The following is a 21,702-nucleotide window of genomic DNA, read 5'->3' on the forward strand; positions in this document are numbered from 1 at the left end:
GGGCGGCGGCCACAGGGCGGCAGCACAGCCGCTTCGGCTCCGAGGCTCGGGGACCCGGGGGCTCCGGCCCTTGCGCCCGGGCGAGGTCGGTGGGAGCCCCAGGCGCGCCCCCTCCCCTGCCTCGCATGCCCCCCGCGGGCCGGGCCGGGGCGGGCGGGGTCTCTGGCGAGGTCCGCGCTGGGTCGGAGCCCCCTCCCCACCTGCGCCGGGCGCACTGGAGCCCCACGCGCGGCGGCGTCTGGTGGGCGGGGCGGGGTCCCCAGGACGAGCCGCGCGTCCCAGGCCGCGACCCCAGCGCTGGGGCGAGTGGGTGCGCGGCGCCGCGAGCCGGGTGCGCCCCCTCGGCCGGGCCCTCGGCTCTGCCCTCGCCCCTCGCGATGCGGGCGCTTTCCGGGTGCGCAGGCGCCCCGCCCCCACCGTCCCCACCGTCCCCGCCTGGCGCGCTGGGGACCGGAATGGCCCGGCTGGTTTTGAATGCAGAGATCGGGCTTTGTGAGCGGCTGCCCCCACCCCCACATGCCCCCCACGGCCCGGCTCCCTCCCCCCGCACCCCAGCCCCAGCCCCTCGCCCTCATTAGCATAGCAGCTGCTCGCCGAGCCGGACGGCGCGGAGGAAAGGGCAGAGGCCTCGGGAATGAATGCGGGCCGCGGCTTTGGAGGGACGAGAGAAGAAAGACCGACAGACTGACGCGCGGAGGACGGTCGGAAGGACGGCCCGGCAGAAGAATGCGCCGAACGGGTGTTGGGTGTTTCCAGCGGGGGGAGCGGCTCCGGGCGGTGGAGCCTGAGTGTGCGGGGGTGGGTGGAGGGCGGCCTCCCGGGGACCTCCAAGCCCCTGAGGGTCTGCACTGGAGGCCCCGGAAACAGCAGTTGCGGAGGTTCCCAGACCTTCCACGGCCCCCTCCCGTGGTCTGAGCACTCGCATCCAGGCCTCAGGCTTCCTTCCCCAGGTGTCCCTGGCACGGGGCCTCCTTTCCCGTCCTTCAAGGCCCAGGTGGACGCTGCCTCCTCCCCGCAGGCTCAGGGAGCTTCAGGGGCAGCTGGCCTTCCCGAGGTCGGAGGCTCTGTGCGCCGGGTGTTCTAGTGTCCACGACCCCTCTGTCCCAACCTGTGCCGAGCTATGAGGCCTTTGGGGGACAGACCCCAGCGGGCAGCCCCTTCCCCCTTCTTCCTTCCCCGCACCCCGTCTCCCTGGCTTCGAAGTCCTGTGCACCCTCCTCTGGCCTGCTGTGTCCTGGCTCCCACGCCTGCTGGCTTCAGACATCACTCTTTCTAGCTGACCATCTTCCTGCATTTTCTGGTCTTTCCGTGGCGGCCGTTCCAACGTCAGCGCTTCCTGCCTCCAGCCGGGGTCAGATCAGAGACAGACAGTTGGACAGGAGCCCAGCAGTCCTGGCGGGGGATGTGGGGCAGGCCCTGACCTTGCCGGGACTGTCTCCTTTCTCTCAGGGGTTCCCAGGGACCCAGCCCCCACCTGCCAGCCCCTCCACCCTGGCTCTCCTCCGTGCCTCTCGGCTGGACACCTCACCTGGCCTCCAAGGCACACCTGCAGATATGGGAGGCCGGGGCTGACGGTGTAGGCTGGGCTACCCAGACCTTCTTTCTCACCCTGGCCACAAAGGGGACTCCCCAGTAACTCTGCCATAGGCCAATACCCACCATACCTGCTAATACCCACCAACACCCTGCTGCAATGTGACCTGCTGAACACAGAGGCCCTGGAAGAAGTGTGTGCACAGGCCACTGAACTCAGGAGGGAAACAGGCATCAGAGACACATAGCAGCATCCACCTGGCCATACCCAGAGACCAGGTACTTCCTCCTTTTTGCCCATACCCCAGAGCTGTTCCCCTCCCCTTGTGGCCAGGGAGGCCCACACTTGGTGTGCAGGTGGCCAGCCTCCCGGACCTTCCACTGAGCTGCTCATTCTAGGAATGTGCTACCTGGTGCTCTCTAACAAGGACAAGCCTGTGGGCTGTGCTCAGCGTCCCTGGACCGCCCTCCTGGGCTCTCAACACCTGGACCCTCCCAGCTGAGATTTCATTCATAGATCTGACCCCCAGAGGTGGGAAGACAATCGTGGTTTTAGAGTGTGTGTCTACCCATCCCCTAGGGCTGTGCCTGGTTTTGGAGTGTGTGTCTACCCATCCCCTAGGGCTGTGCCTGGTTTTGGAGTGTGTGTCTACCCATCCCCTAGGGCTGTGCCTGGTTTTAGAGTGTGTGTCTACCCATCCCCTAGGGCTGTGCCTGGTTTTGGAGTGTGTGTTTACCTGCTCCCTAGGGCTGTGCCTGGTTTTGGAGTGTGTCTACCTGCTCCCTAGGGCTGTGCCTGGCAAGAAAGGTCAGCGAGGCTGTCCCCAGCCATCCGGGCTGGTCAGTGTACACAGCGGCACCTGGGGAGGAAGCAGACCACCCCCCCCAGGGCTCCACCCTCTCAACCCTCCTCTCCTCAGCTGCCCACAGGGCTGCCTGGGCAGGCTTCCTTTTGTTACTGCTGGAGAGAAGAGCAGCACAAGGCCTTTCTCAGTCAAATATATTTTTCAGAAGAGAGAATTTAAGGGAGCTGCAAAGAGTACCCTGGGGTGTCAGCCATGTGCCTGGGAGGCCCCTGGTGCCAGGCCAGGCCTCTCCACAGTGGGAGAACTTCCCGGATATTGCAGGGGCAAGCAATTGGCTGGGACCCCACCCACCTGCAGGCTAATGCCAGTAACAAATGTTACCTTTGTTTTTCAGACCCTGGGTGGGGAAGGGTGGAGTGGTCCAGCATAGCCCTGGCCATCACTGGGGCTGCCTGACCTCATTCTCTGGTTACCCCAATCGGGTCCAGGTTCTTGTGGCCACTCTCCTTTCCAACAGCTGGGCATTCCCGGGCTGGCCCAGGGCAAGACTTCCCAAAGCCTGCTTCAGGGAGCTGGCCCGTCTCCCAGGCCGATTCTGCAGCATAGGAAATGGGTAACCGACAGAAAACGCGCCTGGAAAACCAAGGGTAAACAGGGCGGCAGTGCAGAGTAGGAAGGCGGAGGCGTGGGGAAAGTTTGTGGGAAGGGCAGCCCTTCTGCAGACACGGTTTAGGGAAGCAGATTCCCCTTACATTCGGCGGAGGGGTTTGAAAAGTTGTTACCTTGTAACTCCCGGTCTTTGCCCTTCTCCAAGTTCTCTCTGCTGGCTGCTCTTGCTGGGGGCGGGCGTGCTCCCTTGCAGCCCCGTACAGGGCCCCCAGGGCATCTCAGGAGTGGACCAAGAGTCTCTGCTCCTTTCTGTCAGGTGCCGGCAACAGCCATCCTGCTCTGCTCTCCTCTCTTGCGAATGGGGGTGCCCGGCCCTGACGCTTGTCTAACTCAGGGTCTGTGCTCTTTGGGGTGTTTTGACTCCAGGCCTGTGCAGGCCTCCAGAGCTCCCGGGTGCCTCCAGAGGATTTTCTACTTGCCAGGAGTGAGCAGCTATGATATTTCCCCCCAATTTACAAGATACACCTTCTGTGCAGCAGGCAGCCTCCAGCATGACCCCCTAGCGGGTCAGAGTGGGCAGGGCTTCAGGCCGAACTCTCCTTTCCGGTGGAGGTCTCAGCTGCTCTGCTGGGGAACAGAGCAGAGGCTGTGACACCAGCTCTGGGCACTCTGGAGGTGCTGGGTCCTCGTGAGTCCTGTGTGCAGCCGGGTTGGGCTTGGCCGTTGCGTGGGGCTGGGAGCGAGTTTACCAGGCTCTGTCTTCAGACAAATACAAGCCAAGCATTGTGCACCCAGCACCCACAAACCATGTCACAGCCTGACCCTCGTCCCCAAAGAGGGTGTTCTGCAACTTGTGCCAAAGCCAAGAAGGACCAACAAACTTTTTTTTAATATAAAAAGATCAATGAAAAATTTATTTATAAATTTTTCACGCTGGGCTACAGGTCAATATCGTACACTCAGGAATGTGCTGCACAAACTTTATCCAGTTAGAAGTGATCACCCCGTGACCCACACACAGCTTCGATATAAGCCTAGAAAGTCTTAACATTAATTAACATAATTAAAAAGGTATTTGCATCTAGAAAAAATATACAGAAGAACTCCTTGTGGAGTAATCTGTGCCTCCATTTCAATGTCTGCTTGTTTCACTGACATTATCAATATATTCTTCTCACACAAAGTTTTATAAAAAGCGACGGAGGGCTGCCCGAATACGACCAGCCACGCACAAAGGGCCTCCACCCACCTGTGTCCTCAAGTGCTCCCCATTTCTGCACGAAGGGTCAGCAGCCCTTCCATGAAGGGGAAACCTCATTTAAATTTGAATAATTCAGCCTCCCTTTTATTTCTCAGGATCAAAACAACAAGGGGTGTGGGGCTGCATAGAAAATTGGAGTCACAGAAACCAGGAAGGGCGCCTTTCAGGACAGAAAGTGACGCAGGAGAACCTCCCCGGGCCCAGGTCTCGACCCAACCCCTCCCCCGCGGCAGGATTTCGGATTCGAAGTGAGTCCTCGAAGCTCTGGGAGGCTGAAAAGGGGCAAAACGGTCCTTCAATTAACTCAGCCATTAGCACAAGAGATTCACAGTCTTATAGGTATTTTATAAAAATATAAATATGGGTACACTCTGTTGCCTTCACAACGCTGGATACATCGCCCTTTAAAATTGGGTTTATAACCAAGATTCAAAAAATACACCTAAAACTTGGCTTAAAATATGTTAATATTTTATATTCTGTCATAAATGTTATGACATTTAATTGTGGCAAATCCATTTACTTTTTTTAAAAAAGTGTGCAACCGTTAACTATGATAGAACGCACTAGAAAAGGTAACGAACCTTCACCCCCCCGTGTCCCCGCCACCCTCGAGCGCCAGCGAGCTTACAGGATCCTGGGGAAACTGCAAAACAAGCCGGTTTGGGGGATGGTGGCCTCATCCAGGAGGGGCGGGGGAGAGAGGCCCTGGGGCTTCCAAAACTCACGGATTTGAGGGAGAGGGAGAAGGAGGGAGGGGGAACAGAACGGGGAGGGGGTAGACGCGGGGAGAAGAGAAGGGGGAGGGACAGCACGGGAACCCCATCAGGCTGGGCGGTATTTTCAGTGCAACCAAGAAATGGCAGACTCAAGTTTTTAGTTTTAAGACTAGAAAAAAATGCATCACTCCCCCCATAACCACATTGACCACGCAGTGTTTTCCAAACAAAAAAACCAGGCGCACAAACTCCACCCACAAATGTACACACACAAGATAAATAGTTTAGAACACCAAGAACAGCGAACAGCAGAGCGTCTCCTCGGCCGCGCGCCAGCGGCGCGGACCGCGGACCTCGGGGCTGCTTCTCGGCGGCAGCCGGCATCGGCGCGTCCCGGGCCTGCGGGCGGGTCCTGCAGGCGGCGGCGGAGCGCTCCGAGTCCGCCTTCGGCTCCCGCCGCCCGCCTTTCACCTTCGGGAGAAAACATTTTGCGCAGAGGATCCGGTATCTCGGGATTCCGAACTTGCTGGTTGCGAGACTCAAATTTCAAAAGGGGCTGGAGCCCGCGCCCCGCCCCCACCCGCGAGGCGGCGGGCAGGCGGGCGGGTGGGGGCCGTGGGAAGCTGCTCCGGCCCGGCCGGGCACGGCTAGGCCGCGGGGAGGCGCTCGGCCGGCGGGGCTGCCGGACCCTGGGGCCGGGACGCACGCGCCGTATTCGCCGTGGCCGCGGGCCTTCTGGCGGGGCCTGCGAGCCGGGCGCGCACCGAGGTAGTTGGCGGGAAGGTACAGCAGAGACGACGCGGGCGCAGGGCCGGGGTTCGGGGTCCCGGGTCCCGGCGGGCATCACCGGCCGCTGGCCGCGTACTTGGCCTTGGTGATGAGATAGAGCACGATGTCCTGGTGGCCACCGAACGCGGCGATGTGCAGCGCGCTCCAGCCGTCGCGGTTGGCCAGGCGGATGTCGGCGCCGAACTTGACCAGCAGCTTCACTAGCTCCAGGTTGCCGTCGATGACCGACTGGTGCAGCGCCGTCTGGCCCTCGGGCCCGAACGAGTTCACGTTGAACTCGCAGTTGGTCATGTTCTGCAGCAGCGACTGCAGCTCCTGCGTGTTGCCCTTGCGCACAGCCTCCTGGAAGATGCGCTGCGTCTGCGGCGCGGAGCAGGTGGACAGCTCGGCCTGGCTCATGCTGCCGCCGGGCGCGGGCCGCGGGACGGGCCGGGGCTCAGCGCGGGCGGCGGCTGCGGCGCGGGCCCCCGGCTGTCTCGGGGCGCGCCTCGGCGCATGGAGGGCGCGGCGTCCCCGGGCCCCGCACGCCGCCTCTGGGCGCTCCGGGCGCTCGGGGCCGGGGGTCGCCGCCGCGGGGACCCCGCCGCATCCAGCCGCGCCCGGGTGGGCGACGGGGGCGCGCGCTCGGCTCGCGGGGGCCGGGCCCGGCCGGGAACGGCGGCGCCGCGCGGTCCCGGTCCCTACTCGGTTCGGCTGCGGCTCCCACGCGGTCACAAGGCGCCTCCCCACGCGCCGCAGCACTAGCTCGCCCGCCGCGCCGGGGCGCCTTTTACCTTCTTTATATTTGCATAACAATGGCAGCCCGTGACGCGCGCGCCGGCGGCCCCGGGATTGGGCCGCGCCCACGTGGGGGCGGGGCGTGGGCGGTGCCGGGCACAGGGGTCCGGGGGCGGGTCCCGGCGGCGGCGCGCTTCGCCGCAGGGGGCGCTGGTCGCCGGCAGCGCCTGGGCGGGGGAGGCCAGGTGGCCGCCGGGGGGTTCCAGCTCCGTCGCCGCCGCCGTCCGCGCGCCCCCCGGGCGCTCTGCGTCTCTTCGCAGTCGTCCCGCCCCTTCTCCCTCCGGCCACCCGGGGAATTCCAAGTTCCCTGAGCAGCCAGACCCAGGCCTTGCCCGGTACCTGAGCGCGACCGCCAGGTGGCCCCGAGGGCGGCCTCTCCCGGGCAGGGGGTTCACGGGCATCTCAGGCCCGTGGCGAAGGAGAGGCGCTCTCTGAGCGGAGAGGCGCGCGGCGACCCCGGCCAGCCCGCGCCTCCGGGCTCACCGTCCACGCGGGTGGCAACTCCAGGCCCTGACGTGGGGCCTTCAGCCACGCCGGTCCTTCCCGCGCGCGGGCAGCCTCATGGCCGCCGGCTCAGCCTATGTGTGCCCCAACCGTACTGATGCGAGGGGCCTCCGGCCGGCCACCGCGGCTTCCATCGCCTGGCGGTGAAGCGGGTTCCGCTGTCCTCTCGGAAGGAAGCCCAGGGCCGGGGCGCAGCGGGAGGGTCGGGACCGCGGCCTGCCTCCCTCTGCTGCCCACCCACCAGCATGCGGGACACATGGGTCCTGCCCAGGTGAGCAGGGCTAGGTGTGGCGCCAGGGCCAGAAGGGAATTCGGAAACGCCTGGCTTCCAAACTGTAAAACCCATTTTTATTGACCGCTGTAACAATTGACCGGGAGGCACTAGCAGGGGAAGCACAGCGCATTTCCTCATTAGAGTTTCACAGTTTACAGCTCGCTGTGGTCGTTGGAAATTAAGGAGGAGTGATTCTCAGGCGCGGAGCAGGAGGCCAGGCAGGCTGGGGCTTGAATTCCTTCTGAAGCCAAGCCGGGAATTCCGCGCAGGCAGCTCTGAGCTCGGGCTGGGGAGACCCCCATGCCAGGCCTTGTCTGGGGAGGCTTCCGCCTGCCAGCTCCAGGTCCCCACATCCGGCTCCCCACAGGGGTGTGTCCCCACCCGATGCTGTGCCCGTACTGGAAGGAAAAACTGGGCAGCCCCCTTCGGGACTGACCCTGGCTGACTGGAGCGGGGTCCTGAGGCCCTGGGGTCCTCCTGGTGGCCTGGGAACCTCTGTCCCTCAAAGGCACAGCTCAGAGCTCGCTCTGGTCTTCCTGGGGCTGTGGTCCCGCTGGTTCTGTTCAGCCCTCTCCCTTGGGCCTCACTGCTTCTCCCAGGAGCTCTCAAGGGGGCCACGGAGGGTGGAAGGGTGCTCCCCAATGTGCAGGTGAGGACACAGTGGAGTCCCGGAGTAGGCCCCCAGCAGAACAGAGATGGGCCCTGTGAAGCCGAGGCCCGGGGCAGGGATGGCATGGCCCGGCCGGCCGTGCTCTGCTGGGCAGCTTTGGCCTCTTAAGGAGGGGGAGCCGCTGGGCTGCCCGCTGGTCCCTGGTGCTGGCTGCGTCTCTGGACCTCAGACCAGGGCTGGGTGTGCAGGGTGCTCTGAGCTCACCGTCAGGAGGGCAGGAGCTCTGTCCTGGGCATTGATGGGTTTTGTACATATGCCCAGGGCCCAGCCAGGCTAGACTGGCAAGAGGCAGAGGGCATGGCTGGGGGGTGGGCAGAGCCCTTGGTGCTCAGCAGGCACAGGGCCTCCCCTGGAGGGTGGGTGGTTTGCAAACAGACTGAAGCCCAGGTGGGCTCAAGCCGGGCCTGGAGAAGGCATTTGGCTATGCTGTGGGCCAGGAGCAGGGCCTGGGAGAAAGTGCCGTCGGCATCCGTGGCAGCGGCAAACAAAGGGGCCCTGTGTGAGCTCGGTGTGGGAACGCAGGGCCCCGCCACGGGCGTGAAATCGGCGGCGGCCCCTGGCGAGGGCCGGGCAGTGCGGGTGCCCCGGCAGGCACAGTGAGGTTGGTGTGGCGGCCCTGCACGGCGGGAACCTACCCCCTGCCCGGGGTCCAGAGCGGGGTCAGGCAGAGGTGGTGGGGCCTGCCACTGCAGTGTGGCTGTGGCCCAAGGCAGGTACCCAGGCTCATCTGTGGGACTCAGAGGCCGGCCACACCACACTGCCCACAGGGAGTTCGCTGAGTGGCCCCGGCTCCTGCTTCTCCACGGTGGCTCCCAGCTCTCCTGGCCACACCCACGGCCCTGAAGCTGCTCCATTTGAGGATGGGAAGGGGGGAGGGGCCGGGGGGCAACAGCTCTGAGTCAGCACTTCCCGAATGTTTGCTGAGGGACTTCCAAAAGGTGGACATCTGTTCCAAATGCTGGGACACGGGGGTCCACCTCCAGCCACCCAATGCTTGTGCTCGAGAGGACCCCTGGTGTTTGCTGGTGTTGCTTGGAGCCTTCTGCTGTCTGGGAGGCCCTGCCCTGGGACCTGGCAACAGGCTCAGCTCCGACTGTGCAGCTGGGCCCTGTCCTTCCTCCCCTGCCTTTCCTGAGGATACTGGCCCCGGGGGTGCCCTGCCTGTAACCCACCTGCCCCCAGACAGCAATGGTGGGGCCCCTTCTCTCTGCAGGCAACCCCTTTCTTTCCTTCCCTGGAGTCTCAGAGCAGTGGGCAACATGGGGAGGGAGGTCTGTGCGGGGTGGCCGGCCCGCCTGGGAGGGCCTAGGGCGGACAGCGCAGAAGGGGCAGCTGGCCAGAGCTGGGCCGAGGCCTGCGGCCACCTTAAAGGCACTAAGCGGGGAGGGAGGGTGGCGGGCAGTGGGGGCGGGGCTTCCAGCTAATTCATTAAAATGTGTCGGGAGCGTGGGAAAGAGGAGAGTGTTTCTTCCCAGCAGCCCAGACACCTGGTAGAAGGGCTGAGAGGATCGAGATCAAATAACAAACACTCAGCCCGGGCCAGCACAGGCCGCAGCAGAGGAAGGACGCCCGGGCAGGAACTGCCGCAGACAATCCCTGCAACTGGTGGCTCCTGCCTGCCGGGATGGCTGCTCAAGGCATGGCCTGGCACTGGCAGCCTCGGCCACCCGGTCAGCCTGGTGTCTGTCCCCTAGCCCAGGAAGCAGCCTGATGGGTGCTGACCCCCCGTGACCGAGGCGTGCTTCCAGCACCTGGACCAGGATGGGGACTGGGCAGAGAGCCTCACCCCCACCAAAGCCTGGGCCTGGGGTGGACGCCGCAGAACCAGGCCGAGCCTGTGCTGGGTAGTGAGGGACGTGTGGAGGCGGGAAACACATATGGCGCAGCACGGCCATGGCGGAAAGAGAGGGCGGGTGGAGGCAGAGCCAGCCAGGAGGGACGGAGGATGTGTGATTTGTCTCCTTGTGGCCTCTGCACCGCTCTGCCTCCCTCTGCCGAGAGCCAGCAGCAGCACTCGGGCCTGTGCTGGGAGCAGGATGCAGCCAGGCCGGGTGGAGGGTGGGTGCCCTCAGCCACTCCCTCTTCAACCCTGCCAGGCAGGAGTTCGGTCAGGGGCTGCCTTCCCAGGACAGGATGTGGAGCTGGGGTTCCCCTCCCGGAAGCAGATCGCGGTCCCAGAAGGCCCTGACCCTCTCCTGGGGTCCTGCTCTGCTCACCCTGACACCCCCACCTGACTCTCAGGCTCACGCCCTGCAGCTGCCCAGCAGGTCAAGGGGGCAGGTCAAAACTAGAGTTGGCTCTGACACAGGCCAGGCCCTCCCCGTCTCAGCCTCACCCTCCCCATCTGTGAAATGACACCCTTGCTGGGGTTGCTGGGGGCTGAAGGGGCTGGGCTGCAGTCCCTAGGGGTACCCGGGGCAGTGGCCAGCCCTGGTGTGGTCGGGACCCACAAGGAGGTCCCGGCTGGGCCAGTCCAGGGATGCCCAAGGCCTTCACACCCAAAGCCTCTTCCTTACTCTGGGCAGAGGCGGCTGCTTCTCCCCAGCCCCCAGGCCCCTGCTGCCCGAGGCTTCCGCCCGCTTCCTCGGCCAAATCTGAGCTGATTTCCGCTCCAGGCAGGAAGCAGAGGAAAAGGATGTGGGTGAGGGGAGGGGGTACATTCCTGGGATGGTCCCACCCCGGGCTTCTCCTCCTCTCCCACCTCTGGGTACCCCTGCCCTCCCTGCTCCACCTGACAGAGCACCCTCGGACCCTCAGGGTGGGCAGCAGTGGCCGCCTGGGCCTTAGCCTCCTCCCAGACAGGGGCAGCAGCAGCTACATCCAGGCAGCTGTGAGGACGGAGACGTTGGCGTCCATGTGTGCAGAGCCCTGGCCATGGCCGGCTGCCCTGGTGCCTCTAGTGGGGCTGTGGCTGCCGCTCTCCCATGGGGATCACACAGCCCTGACGGCGGTGATGGAGAGACCTCGTGGGTCCCACCGGGTTCGGGGTCCCAGCATCCTGACCATCTGGAAACCCTGTTTTCCCCCAACAGCGGCTCGGGCTGGCACCCCACCTTGGTGTTCCCAGCGCTTGCTGGCACAAAGGGGCCCACGAGGGGTTTGTGGGGCGAGCATGAAACATGTGAGCAAGTCCACGGCCATGGGCCCAGCAGTCGGGCACTTTCCATGTTTATTGTCTGGCTGTCCTCAGAAGGGGCTGCTGGCCGGGCTGGGGGCTGGGCTCGGCTCACAGGGGCTGGGGGCGCTCTCCAGGACATCTCGGAAGTGGGTGGCAACACGACCCAGGTGGGAGCCGTCCCAGAAGACCTTTCCACAGCGTGTGCAGCAGTAGAAGTACCGCAGCCCGGGTGTCCTCAGCACACCCACCGGGACCCCTGCCAGCTGCAGCCGGGTGCCGTTGGCCAGCATGTCCGGTGTCTCCGCCCGCAGGTCAGCCGTCTGCAGCCAGTGGCAGGGGCGGTCATAGGTGCAGCCCTCAGAGGCTGCGTCTGGGGCTGGGCCTGGACAGATAGAAGTGGACTCCCTGAGCCCTCAGCCAGGCACAGCCCCCAGGTTGCTCCCAGAGTGGCCCAGTTGGCGGCCCACGCTGAGCCCACGCTCACTCCTCAGCAGCTCCTCCTGCTCCCTATCGGCTGACTCTGCCTCCTCCACTTCCTCCTCTGTGCTCACTTCTCCTATCCAGGGACCCCACCCCTCAACTTGTGAGCCCTAGGGCCTACAAGAGCCCCACGGAGCCCCCTCTGCCCGGCTGGGACCCAAGTCCCCCATTCTGGGGAAAGCTAGGCGCCAGGGCCGCGGAGAAGCAGCTGTGTCCTTGGTGGGCGGTCCCGGGGCTCACCTGGCTCCTGCACCTCCTGACTCTGGGTGGCCTCGTCACCTGTCAGTCAAGGATGAGAACTGGTCTGGGACTGTCCTACGGATGGGGCTTGGCAGCCACCAGGGTCCATGACGCAGCCATGTGGGTGAGCACGGCCACCTCATGGGGTGCAGCCTCTTCACGCACCCCCCAGCTTTCGAAGACGGGCAGAGGGCAGGGGGCCAAGGAGCTGTGGAACCGGCCTGGTCCCCTCCCTTGGGAACTCACACCTCAGAAAGGTCTTGGGGCTCAAAGGTCCCTGGGAAACATGTTCTAGGCGCGAGATCTGCTGATTAGGGCTCTTGGGGGCCTGAGAACCGGCGGGCGGGGGCGGGGGCAGCCCATTTGTGGCGATGAGCAGATAAGCCCACTGCCAGTGAGTGAATTTCGAAATCAGGCAGCACAAGGGCGGGCGGGTGGGCAGGGCCCAGGGACTGCCAGGCTCAGGGTCTGTTGGAGACCCTGGGAAGTGGCTCTCGCTGGCCCTGTGAGGCCCCGAGCCCCCATTGAGAGCCCAGGGCAGGCAGAGCCGGTATCCACCCAGGGGTCACTGCGGGGCTGAGTGCACGATAGCCGAGGGAACACTGGCCAGCAGGTGGGAGAAGCGTCTGCCCTGCTCCTGTTGACCCTTGTAATTTGCTCAGCAAGCATTTCTCTACAGATGGCTCCAGATCAGCTGCAGCCGGGGATGAATGCACGAGGCCCCCACCCCAGCCCCAGCTCCTCCTTGAAGTCCCGGAGGCCATCACCCTCATCTGGCCTCCCTGCCTGGCCCCTCCCTGGCTGGCCCCAGCTCTTACCCTGCAGTTCCTGTGACACCCGTCAGCCCATCTGGGTGTTGCCCACCACCCTGGGGTGGGGTGTGTGCCGTCACGTCCTGGGGCTCTGGTCTGAGTGTCTTTGCGAGCGGGGGGACCTGAGGTTGGAGGCCACCTCCAGCCTCGCTCTCTGGGGTGTGCTCTGCTGGCCACCCTGGGTGATGGTCGCTCCCCGTCCTCCCACCCTGAACTTGGACTGACCTCCCTTTTTTTTTTTTTTTGAGACGGAGTCTCGCTCTGTCCCCCAGGCTGGAGTGCAGTGGCGCGATCTCAGCTCACCGCAACCTCTGCCTCCCAGGTTCAAGCGATTCTCCTGCCTCAGCCTCCCAAGTAGCTGGGATTACAGGCGCATGCTACCACGCCCGGCTAATTTTTTGTATTTTTAGTAGAGACGGGGTTTCACCATGTTGGCCAGGATGGTCTCAATCTCCTGATCTCGTGATCCGCCTGCCTCGGCCTCCCAAAGTGCTGGGATTACAGGCGTGAGCCACCGCGCCCGGCCTGGACTGACCCCTTTCTATCCACCTCCATTCCCTTAGCCCCTGTGCCAGCCCCCGACTGAGGATGACCAGGAGCAGCACCCTCCACTCCCTCCCTGGGGCACCTCCCTCCTGAGGGTGGGGGCCGGCAGTTCTAACGGTGGCGGGGCGGGGGACATAGTTCCAACCTCCATGCAGATCTAAAACTGCAAAGTCCTTGGGCGGCCTGCACCCTCCACAGGAGGAGAAAGAAGCCCTCTTTCTAGTTTCCCAGGCAGGGAAACGGGCTGGGGCCTTCCCTGGGGAGGGTGGACATCTGGGGTCAGCTAGGGCTGTGTGCAGGTCTAAGTGCCCGTGTGTGTGTGTGTGTGTGTGTACCGCATGCCTGGGCCCAGCAGAGAGAAGGAGGTGCACACCACTCCAGAGGGTCGCCGAGGGCCCTGGTGTCCTGATCTTTTGGTCTGCTACGGCACAGAAGGGAGCAGAGGCCATCCGGACACCTGACCATGGCTGTGGTTTTTCTACCTGTTGTCACTTGGCCGCCACCCTTATCTGAGGAAGCTCAGTGCTGGACAGGCCAGGCCCCCCTCCCTGGCTACCTCAGTAGGTCGACCCATCCCAGGCCCCAGAGACCCAGTGCCTGACCCTGACACACTCACCTGAGCTCCTGGGCCCCTCCTGGTGGCCGCTGAGCCACATGAGCTGCTTCATCATGTCCCTGGAGACCTTTAGGTACTGGTCACAGTTACAGGCCTGGGGGCCAGAGGGGGTGCTGAGGCCCAGGCGGGGCTTCTCCGGGTGCCCCGTACCCCAGCCCTGTGCTCGCTCCTCGAAGCTCTGGGTCTGGCCATGGGGTTTCATGGAGACAGATAATGGGTCCCCTCCTGTCCCCACGCATAGTCCTGTGGGGTTCAGGCCACACCACCTCCTAGAAGCCCTCCCTAACTGTGCTGGCTTCTCGTGGGCCCTAGGAAGCCTCCTCTGTTTTTTGAGAACTTGTGGGCCTCTCTGTCCAGCTGCCCTCTCCAATCCCAGAGCCCTCGAGGGCAGAACCAGGTCTGGGTCCCCCGTGGGCCACCTCAGCTGGGGTGTTGGACACAGGGCCCAGCCTTGAAGGGTCAGCGTGGGCAGCCCCATAGTTACCCTAACCCCTGACCTGTCCATTTCCGCATCCACATTTCCCTGATACCTGCACCTCCCACTGCCCTGGGGCGGGTGTGGCCCTGAAAGTGGCGAGGGGGCTGGAGCAACACCACTGTGAGCCTTGTCCAGGGCACACAACGGGCCCCCGTGGCTGCATTATTATTATTAATTATTATTATTATTATTATTATTTTGAGATGCGGTCTCACTGTCACCCAGGCTGGACTGTAGTGGCGCAATCACAGCTCACTGCAGCCTGAAGCCCCAGGGCTCAAATGAGCTCCCACATCAGCCTCCTGAGTAGCACACCACCACACTCAGCTAATTTTTGTATTTTTCGTAGAAATGAGGTCTCATGGTATTGCCCAGGCTGGTCTTGAACTCCTGGGCTCAAGTGATCTTTCCGTCCGGGTTTCCCAAAGTGCTGGGACTCCAGGTGTGTGCCTCGCCCAGCCCCTCTGGGTGGTTTCTGAGCATGATCAACCCGCCAGGCTTACTGCGATGCTGGGGGTGGGGGCAGGACGGCCGGGAGGCTGGGACCAGCTTACACCCGAGTCCTGACTTGGAGCGGGGTACACGGCCTTCCCAGTGGTCACTTCCTGGACAAAGAGACGGGTCAGATACCCAGGATTCCCCGGGCAACGCCAGGAGGGGGCGGGGTGCCCACTGAGAGCCAGGTCCCAGGCAGGCACCTGCAGGTCCTGTGGAGGTGTGGCCTTCCCGTCACAGCCCTTCTGATGTCAGAGCACCCTGGGGAGGAGGTGGGGCTCCCAGGCCATCTGTGCAGGGGAGCAGGGAAGAGGAGGCCGAGATCCGTGGTCACATGGCTATTCCAGGACCCCTCCCCATGCAGGGGCTTTGGGTTAGCCCCGGATGACATGGTTGCCGCAGGCAGGTGACCTCGAGGCCCCTGGAGCCTTCGGGTGTGGCCATGTTGGGGGCACTGGCCCTGCCCCACACCGTCTTCCCCTGGGCCTTTTGACACTAAGAGGCTGCACTACCTGCCTCCAGCATTGCAGCCCCCACCAGTTCAGGAGCCTGGGGCTGGAGGTGGTGGACAGGTGGGGCTCTTCTGCTAGGATACCCAGGCTGGGCTAGGGAGACAGGACCCTCCCTTCCTCTTCCCCTAGCTCCCATCTCTCCCACCAGGAAGCTCCTTGTGCCATGACGGCAGGTCCTGTGACCCAGCCTCTGGGCCCAGCCCAGATCTGGGTACAGCAGGCTTCCTGGGCAGGTATTCGGGTGGAGAGCCCTGGCTGCAGGTCTGGCTGGGAAGGGCTGAGAACAAGCAGGTGGTCCACCCTCCACAGAGCCCCACTCTCCACTGTGCAGGCCACCTGCAGGGACAGCGCCAGTGGGTGTGGGAGGGGTGGCGAGGCTGCAGCAGGGCGGGGTGGGCTCCCCACGCCCCCAAATCCTCCACATGGGGTCCAGGGCCTTCCCAGGACCTGGGCCAGGTGCGCACGCCTGGGCGGGGCCAGCCAGCTCGTGCTGAGTCACCGGGTGCCGTCAGTGAGGGCCTGGCCCCACCCTCGGGAACCACTGGTGCTGGTTTTCCCACGGCTGCTGCCCGCTGTGGGCCTTGCTGTCACCCACAAGGCCCTGGGAGGCCCTGCCCCGGCCAGGGCTGGAAAAGCCGGTTCTGGGCCCACTTGCTGTGCCCGCCCTTGGCCCTGGGCTCCCCAGCCACAGGGGGGCCTGGTAGCGAGGGCCTCCCTGTCCATCTGTCCACTCCAGGGCCAGCAGCCCTTGCCGGACCAACTGCCCTGGGCGGGTGGCTGCCGTGGGGTGAGGGAGTGGGGCTGGTGGCCCAGTGCACGCCTGGCCTTTGGACGGTGATCGTCCACCTGAGACCACCTGCCTGATACCCTGAGACCCGTCCCCCAGCACTCGGGGTCTGAGAGCCTCTGCCCTCCCATTTTGAAGAAAAGGGGCTTCTGAGGGCTTGCTCAGTCACAGGGCACTCGGTGGGCCAGGACCCCATGCCAGGTTCTCACGCCGCCTCCCTCCATCAGTGGGACGCACAGACACCCACTCCAGGGTGCCATCGGGTCTGGGCAGAGACAAGTGGGGCCTGACGGGGACCCTGAGCAGAGGCCAAGGCTGTGGGTCCAGAGCAGCACAGCGGGGTGCCTGGGCACCTCCACCCCACCCCCTCCAGTCTGAGAGCCTGAGGGCAGGCAGCCGCCGCCCCCAGAGCCTGACTGGGATGGCAGGGTAGGAGGGCCCAGGTGAATGGGGGGCAGGACTGGCTGGGAAGGCTCCAGCTACCTGCCCAGGATTCCCCCGTGTGCCTGGTTCCCACGCTCCTCAGCCACTGGGTGCCAACAGCGCCGTGCCAGCCCTGACACAGGGCACTTCTGCCCGGGACTGTGCGGGCCGGGCCATGAGCCCGTGGGCGTGTGGCTGCCTCCTGGGGGCCGGGCCACCAGCCAGGCTGTCCTGGGGATGTTGGGGCCCATGGACCCACAGCCAAGTGGGTCTGAGTGGACGCCCACCCTCCAGGGCCCTCTCCTTTCCTGGCCCAAGGAGGAGTGAGGGAAAGAGCTGGTCAGCCACTGCCCCAGAGCTGGCCGACCGGGGAGGCGCACTCAGGACCAAGGCAGAGGCCAAGATGTGTTGGGGTGGGGTGGGCAGCTAGGAGGGCTTGAGGGGTCTGTTCCCAGGGTGTTTGGGGGCTCTGAGCATCAAAGCTGGGAGCCACACCCACGAGTAGGCCCAATTCCCACCCCCACCACCAAGGGAGTGACCACAGCTGAAGGAGCCAGAGCTGGGCTGCAGAATGTGCCTCCAGCAGTGTCTGTGTGCCCACCTGACCTGGTGCCCACTTGGGTGCAGGGGTCACACCCACTGCCCCAGGCTGCAGGCCTGCAGGGGTGCCAGCCTATGCATCCCAAGCAATAGGTGGCTGGTGCACAGGTGAGGGAGGACTGGGCGCTCCCAGGCAGACAGGTCTGGGCAGCTGCACAAAGCCCCTGCATACAACACCCTTGGACCCCACACACCCCTGAGGCCTTGGGTCTTGACAAGTCGGGGGCTTGAGGGAAAGAGGAGGGCGAGACATGAGCCCTGGGACCTGCCAGGGCCAGAGCACGTGGGGAACCCATGTCCTAGGGTGTAGGGCAGCAGGCAGTGGCCTGTTGGGTTGGGAGCCTGGGAAGGGAGCTCTGCTCCTCCAAGAGACTGGGCCAGGTGTCTGCTGGGCCTGGGCCGAGGTGACCTGAGCATCCCTCCTGCATGCCGGCCACCCTGGGGATTCCCACAGCCCCTGCTCTCCTGGCCCAGTAGAGCTCAGGTCCCACCACCAGGCTGGGAATGAGCCCAGGTCCCTCGGGTGATCTGGCCTGAGGGGTTTCTGCTCTGTGCCCAAGCCCAGCTAGACGTGACCCCCTGAGAAGGTGGGGTGGGAGTGTGAGGGTGGCAGGGGCCTGAGGGGCCTCTTTGGGGCCTCCTGTTTCTGAGCAAAGAGCAAGCTTGTTGCAACCTCAACCCAGGCCTGTCTCCTGCACTCCTCCCTCTGGGCCCCATGGCGGGTGTGGGAGGTGGGGTCCGTCGGGCTGCGGCCCTGGCCTGGGTGGAACTCCTGCAGGAGATGCCAACCTGGGATTTCCAACCCCGCAGGCAGGTCCAGGAGGAGTCAAGGCCTGAGGCCACCAGGCAGGGCGATGGAGCTGCAGGAGCACACTCTGGAGCAACAGGACATTTCTGCTCATTTAGAGCAAACTGGGAAAATGGCAAAGCATGAAAGAGCAAAGATAAAATCTCACTCCGTTCCACCACCCACCACACGGAAGGGTGCCCAGCACCTTCCCTGGACAGGCCTCTGCACGGCAAGGGCTGTGTGCTGAGATCCTCACGTCGGGAAGAGGGATGCTGGCGGGGGTCACCAGTGTGCCGTCCCAGGATGGACATTGCACATTCGGTCCCTGGCAAGCCCCTGGGCGGGTCTTGAGGCCCCCAGACTGGCCCGTGCACTCTGACCTCCCCTAGAGCCACCCAACAGATGGTGGGGCCTGGGGTGTGGGCCTGACACCTTGCTGGACACGGCGAGCCAGCGGCCCAGGAAGAAGCAATCAGGCGCCAACCTGCCCGCCGAGGCCTGGGTCTGGCCCACACCTCACCTTCCCACACTGTCCTCAGAGTGTCTCGCAGCCCTGAGCTGCCTGCCCCAAAGGTGACCCGACACTGTCCCCTGCTGTGGCACTGTGAGCCTCTTCAGAGAGAAGGGAGTTGCAAGTTTGCCAAAAGAACCTGGCCAGTCCCGGCACTGACTTTCCACTGGAGACAGTGCTGAGGTGGGCGGAAGGCCGAGCCCCAGGCCCCTGGGGAGGTGTGTGCAGCTGGGGATAGCGGCTGTCTTTTGGGAAGCTTTTAAAACCCAGTCTATCCGCGTGGAGCAAGCTGGTAGCCACCCCCTCAGTGACCCCCGCCCTAAGGCCCCGGGAACGTCTGGAGCCTGTGACTGACGGTGGCAGCCCCAGAGAGGCCTCGCCCCTGCCCCCTTGCCCCCTGTCCCCCTGCCCCCAGGGCCCTGGAAGGGCAGTTCCCACGAGCCCCAGCCCCTCCCCCACCAAGTCACTGCCCCGTCCCCTTTGTGTGGCCAGGACAATGTCTCCACAGACAGTGTGGGGGATGGGCCTTGGGCAGCATCGTCGGCGAGAAGGTCCCTAGGGGTCGGGACAACTGGGCCCACAGCCCTCACCCCAGAGCCCCCAAAAGCCAGGGCCCTGAGTGTGGGAGAGGGGTGAAAGGGCACGTGAGTCTCCGGAGGCCGGGTCTGGGCACACGTGCGCAACAGCCAGCCCCTCATGCGCCTGGAGACGTCTCTCAGAAGCACCAGGGACAGGGGCGTCTGCATGTGGGTGGGTGTCAGGGTGTGAGCCAGGAAGCGTGTTACTCTGCCTGTGTCAGGGTCTCCACTTCCTGCAGCTGCCTTGGAATGTGCCCCCCCACCCCCGGAGCCACCAGCCCTGCCTGGCCCACTGGGCCGCTCCCAAGGCTTAGCAGGGTGGGGGCTGGCGCCTGGCAGTGGGTCACCATGCGGCACCTTGCCCTCCTTGGCCCAGCACCTCTCTGCACAGGTCACCCCAGACCAGGTTCCCGTGAGGGGCCTCAGCCTTTCCCTGGGCACCCCCCGACGGGGCTTTCAGGCCTGGGCCCTGAAGGAAGGCCGCCCCACCCTGTGCCCCCTGACCTTGGTGTCCGGGCCTGGGGCTTGGCTGCCTTTGCCTACCTCCTCCCAGCCTGCACCCCCACCGCCACGGCCTGAGAGACCAGGCGTGTGGGCCTGACCCCCTGGCAGCTCTGAAGCCTGTGGCCCCAGCCCTGGGCGTCCGGCACCCCTCAGGGTGTGGCCCCTGTTCCAGCAGACTTGGGGGCCCCCAGTTGACCCCGTCCAGGAGGGCTGGGGGCGAGCCACAGGGCCTGGGCAGGAGGCCGAGGCCCCTGCACTGGGTGTCCCACCCACATGGGATGGTCAGCCCCCACCCCGGGGGAGGGCGGCAGCAGGACACAAAGCCCCGGAGCGTGAATTTCAGATAAAGTGCAGGATACGTTTTTATATGAAAAAATGACCGTTTTCTGAGATTCTCATTAGCAAGCGCCTGTGTTTGTCAGATACCCGGCCTGCCCTGGGTGGGCAGGAGGAATAAAAACAGGGTCGGGAGCCCCAGACCCCACTCCCCGCCCAGACCCGGGCCGCTCCCACCTGCCTTGGGTCAAACCAATCAGAAGCCGGGCCACACAGGCTCCCAACACGGTGCCCTGGGCCTCGGGCTCCCTCCAGGGGCTCCGGGGCGCCCCCACACCGTCCCCATCCCAGGGGATGGCAGCTCCCCCCTCCCCCTCGCTGTGGCCCCCTCCTGTCTCTGAGCCTCCCAAGGAGAGTCCCCCTTCTCCCCCTCCCCGGGGCTCCAGAGCTTCCCCTCCCCCCTCGCCCCCCAGCTCTCGTTCCCTCCCCCGGCCCCCCCAGCCTCGGCGGGGCGCGGCGCGCTGGCTTTCCCAGACGGGGGAGGGGCGGCGGCCGTGAGAACCCGCCGGGCCGGGCCGCGTGGGAAAGTGGGAGGAGGGGCGGCGGAGGGCGGGGCGCGCCTGGGAACGGCCCCCGCCCCCGCGGCCGGCCTTTGAAACGGCCACTCAGGGCGCCCGGCGGAGATTCAAAAGCAAACGGCCGCCCGCCCGCGGCCTTCCCGCGCCGGCCTGGGGGACCCCGCCCGCCCGTCCAGGGTCGCAGGGGTGTGTGTTGGGGGCCGAGACCCCCTCCTTCCCAGGGGCCGCGGGGTCGCTGGGGGACTCGGCCCCCCGCCCACAGAGGGGGGTATAGCCCGCGCGCCCCGGGCGTGCCCATTCCCACCAATGGGGCCGATCCCGGCAGCAGGTGGCAGGCCCTGAACCCGCCCCAAGCGGCCCTGGGCCGACCCTCGCAGCTCCCAGTGCCCGGGAGGCAGGGCCCCGAGTACTCCCTCCAGGAGCGGTGATGGTCCCGCCGTCGACTGGGGGACTTCCTGGAGGAAGCGACGTCTAAGCTGGGGCCTGGCAGGCCAGGGGGAGACGGGCTGCAGGGGCCGGGGGACAGCAGAGTGGGGCGAGGGCCCTGGGCTGGGCAGGGCAGAGCCGCCGGGGGCTGAGTCTAAGAGGAGGCCGCGGTGGGAGCCGCGTGGGCTGCTCGAGCCTGGGAGCCACGCCCCGCACAGGGGCCTGGGTGTGACGGGCCTGCCTGGATGGAAGGGGAGTGGCCCGTTCAGCCCACCCTGCTCTGGTCCTTCCAGGGGAGCTCTATGTGGGAGGGGCACGTTGTGGGATCTTCAGAGTGCGGGAGCTGGGCAGGGACCCCTTCTCCTCTCCCCACCTCAGCAAACCCATGTCAGGAGGCACAGGGGTGCAGGGGGCCGCTCTCTTGCTCAGCCTGACAGGGCGGCCCAGGTCATTCTCTGAGCGTGGCGGGCCTGGAGAGGTGGGAAGGGAAGGGTCAGGAGACCCCAGCCGGCCTGTCAGGAGGCTGAGGCTCAGGAGAGGCAGCCCTGCCTTTGTAGCTGCGGGCAGGGGAGGCGGCCCCAGGCACGCACCTGCCAGCCCACCGGGGGCCTCTCCTGTTGGGTGGGCAAAACGTGGCCACCGGACACAGACCCTACCTTGTCACCCTGAGGAGCTCCCCAGGACTCCCTTCCTTGAACCTGGCCATGGCCGGTTCCTCCTGCGTGCACCCCTGGCACCCCGAGGCCAGCCTGCCCACCGCATCCATCCAGGCTGAGTGGAGCCAGGCCCCGGGGCCACCTGAGGAGGGCGGTGAGCCTCGGCATGCTGCGTGGCCCTCTGGTCCTCAGGCACTACCTCAGGAACCTGTGGTCCCCAGGCCGGTGGGTCCAGGTCCTCCATCCCCAGGGGCCATCTGGTGGGAACCCAGGCTGGGCTCTGGCTGAGACCCACAGCTTTTCTGGAAGGCTGCTAGGAAAGGGGGGACAAGGG

General features: G+C 65.0%; 2 protein-coding genes and 1 long non-coding RNA gene across 11 annotated transcripts in view; 1 reads left to right on the plus strand and 2 right to left on the minus strand.

Moving 5' to 3' along the window:
* Positions 1 to 564: 564 nt before the first annotated feature.
* LOC134759812 (uncharacterized) lies at positions 565 to 4,729 on the plus strand. The gene is made up of 2 exons (XR_010136630.1): positions 565 to 1,812; positions 1,933 to 4,729. It is a non-coding gene; the product is annotated as an uncharacterized LOC134759812 (long non-coding RNA).
* Positions 4,730 to 5,191: 462 nt separating this feature from the next.
* On the minus strand, positions 5,192 to 6,460 carry NRARP (NOTCH regulated ankyrin repeat protein). The gene has a single exon (XM_024252383.3). It carries the CDS (start codon positions 6,114 to 6,116, stop codon positions 5,772 to 5,774), a length of 345 nt encoding a protein of 114 aa, XP_024108151.1. The 5' UTR covers positions 6,117 to 6,460; the 3' UTR covers positions 5,192 to 5,771.
* Positions 6,461 to 11,072: 4,612 nt separating this feature from the next.
* Positions 11,073 to 21,702, minus strand: part of EXD3 (exonuclease 3'-5' domain containing 3) — a 125,115-nt gene continuing 114,485 nt past the window's right edge. For 6 of the 9 annotated variants that reach the window (XM_054521277.2, XM_063714587.1, XM_063714588.1 and 3 more), the window contains 3 exons: positions 13,755 to 13,848; positions 11,781 to 11,819; positions 11,073 to 11,442 (listed from right to left, as the gene is read on the minus strand). In XM_054521277.2, coding sequence (XP_054377252.2) covers positions 11,129 to 11,442; positions 11,781 to 11,819; positions 13,755 to 13,848 — 447 coding nt within the window. In that variant the 3' untranslated portion in view covers positions 11,073 to 11,128. The remainder of the gene's footprint in view (positions 11,443 to 11,780; positions 11,820 to 13,754; positions 13,849 to 21,702) is intronic. The other 3 variants (XM_063714594.1, XM_063714590.1, XM_063714592.1) reach the window with 2 other exon arrangements.

The sequence above is a fragment of the Pongo abelii genome, chromosome 13, assembly GCF_028885655.2.
Source record: "Pongo abelii isolate AG06213 chromosome 13, NHGRI_mPonAbe1-v2.0_pri, whole genome shotgun sequence".
In the NCBI taxonomy this organism is placed as follows: Eukaryota; Metazoa; Chordata; class Mammalia; order Primates; family Hominidae; genus Pongo; species Pongo abelii.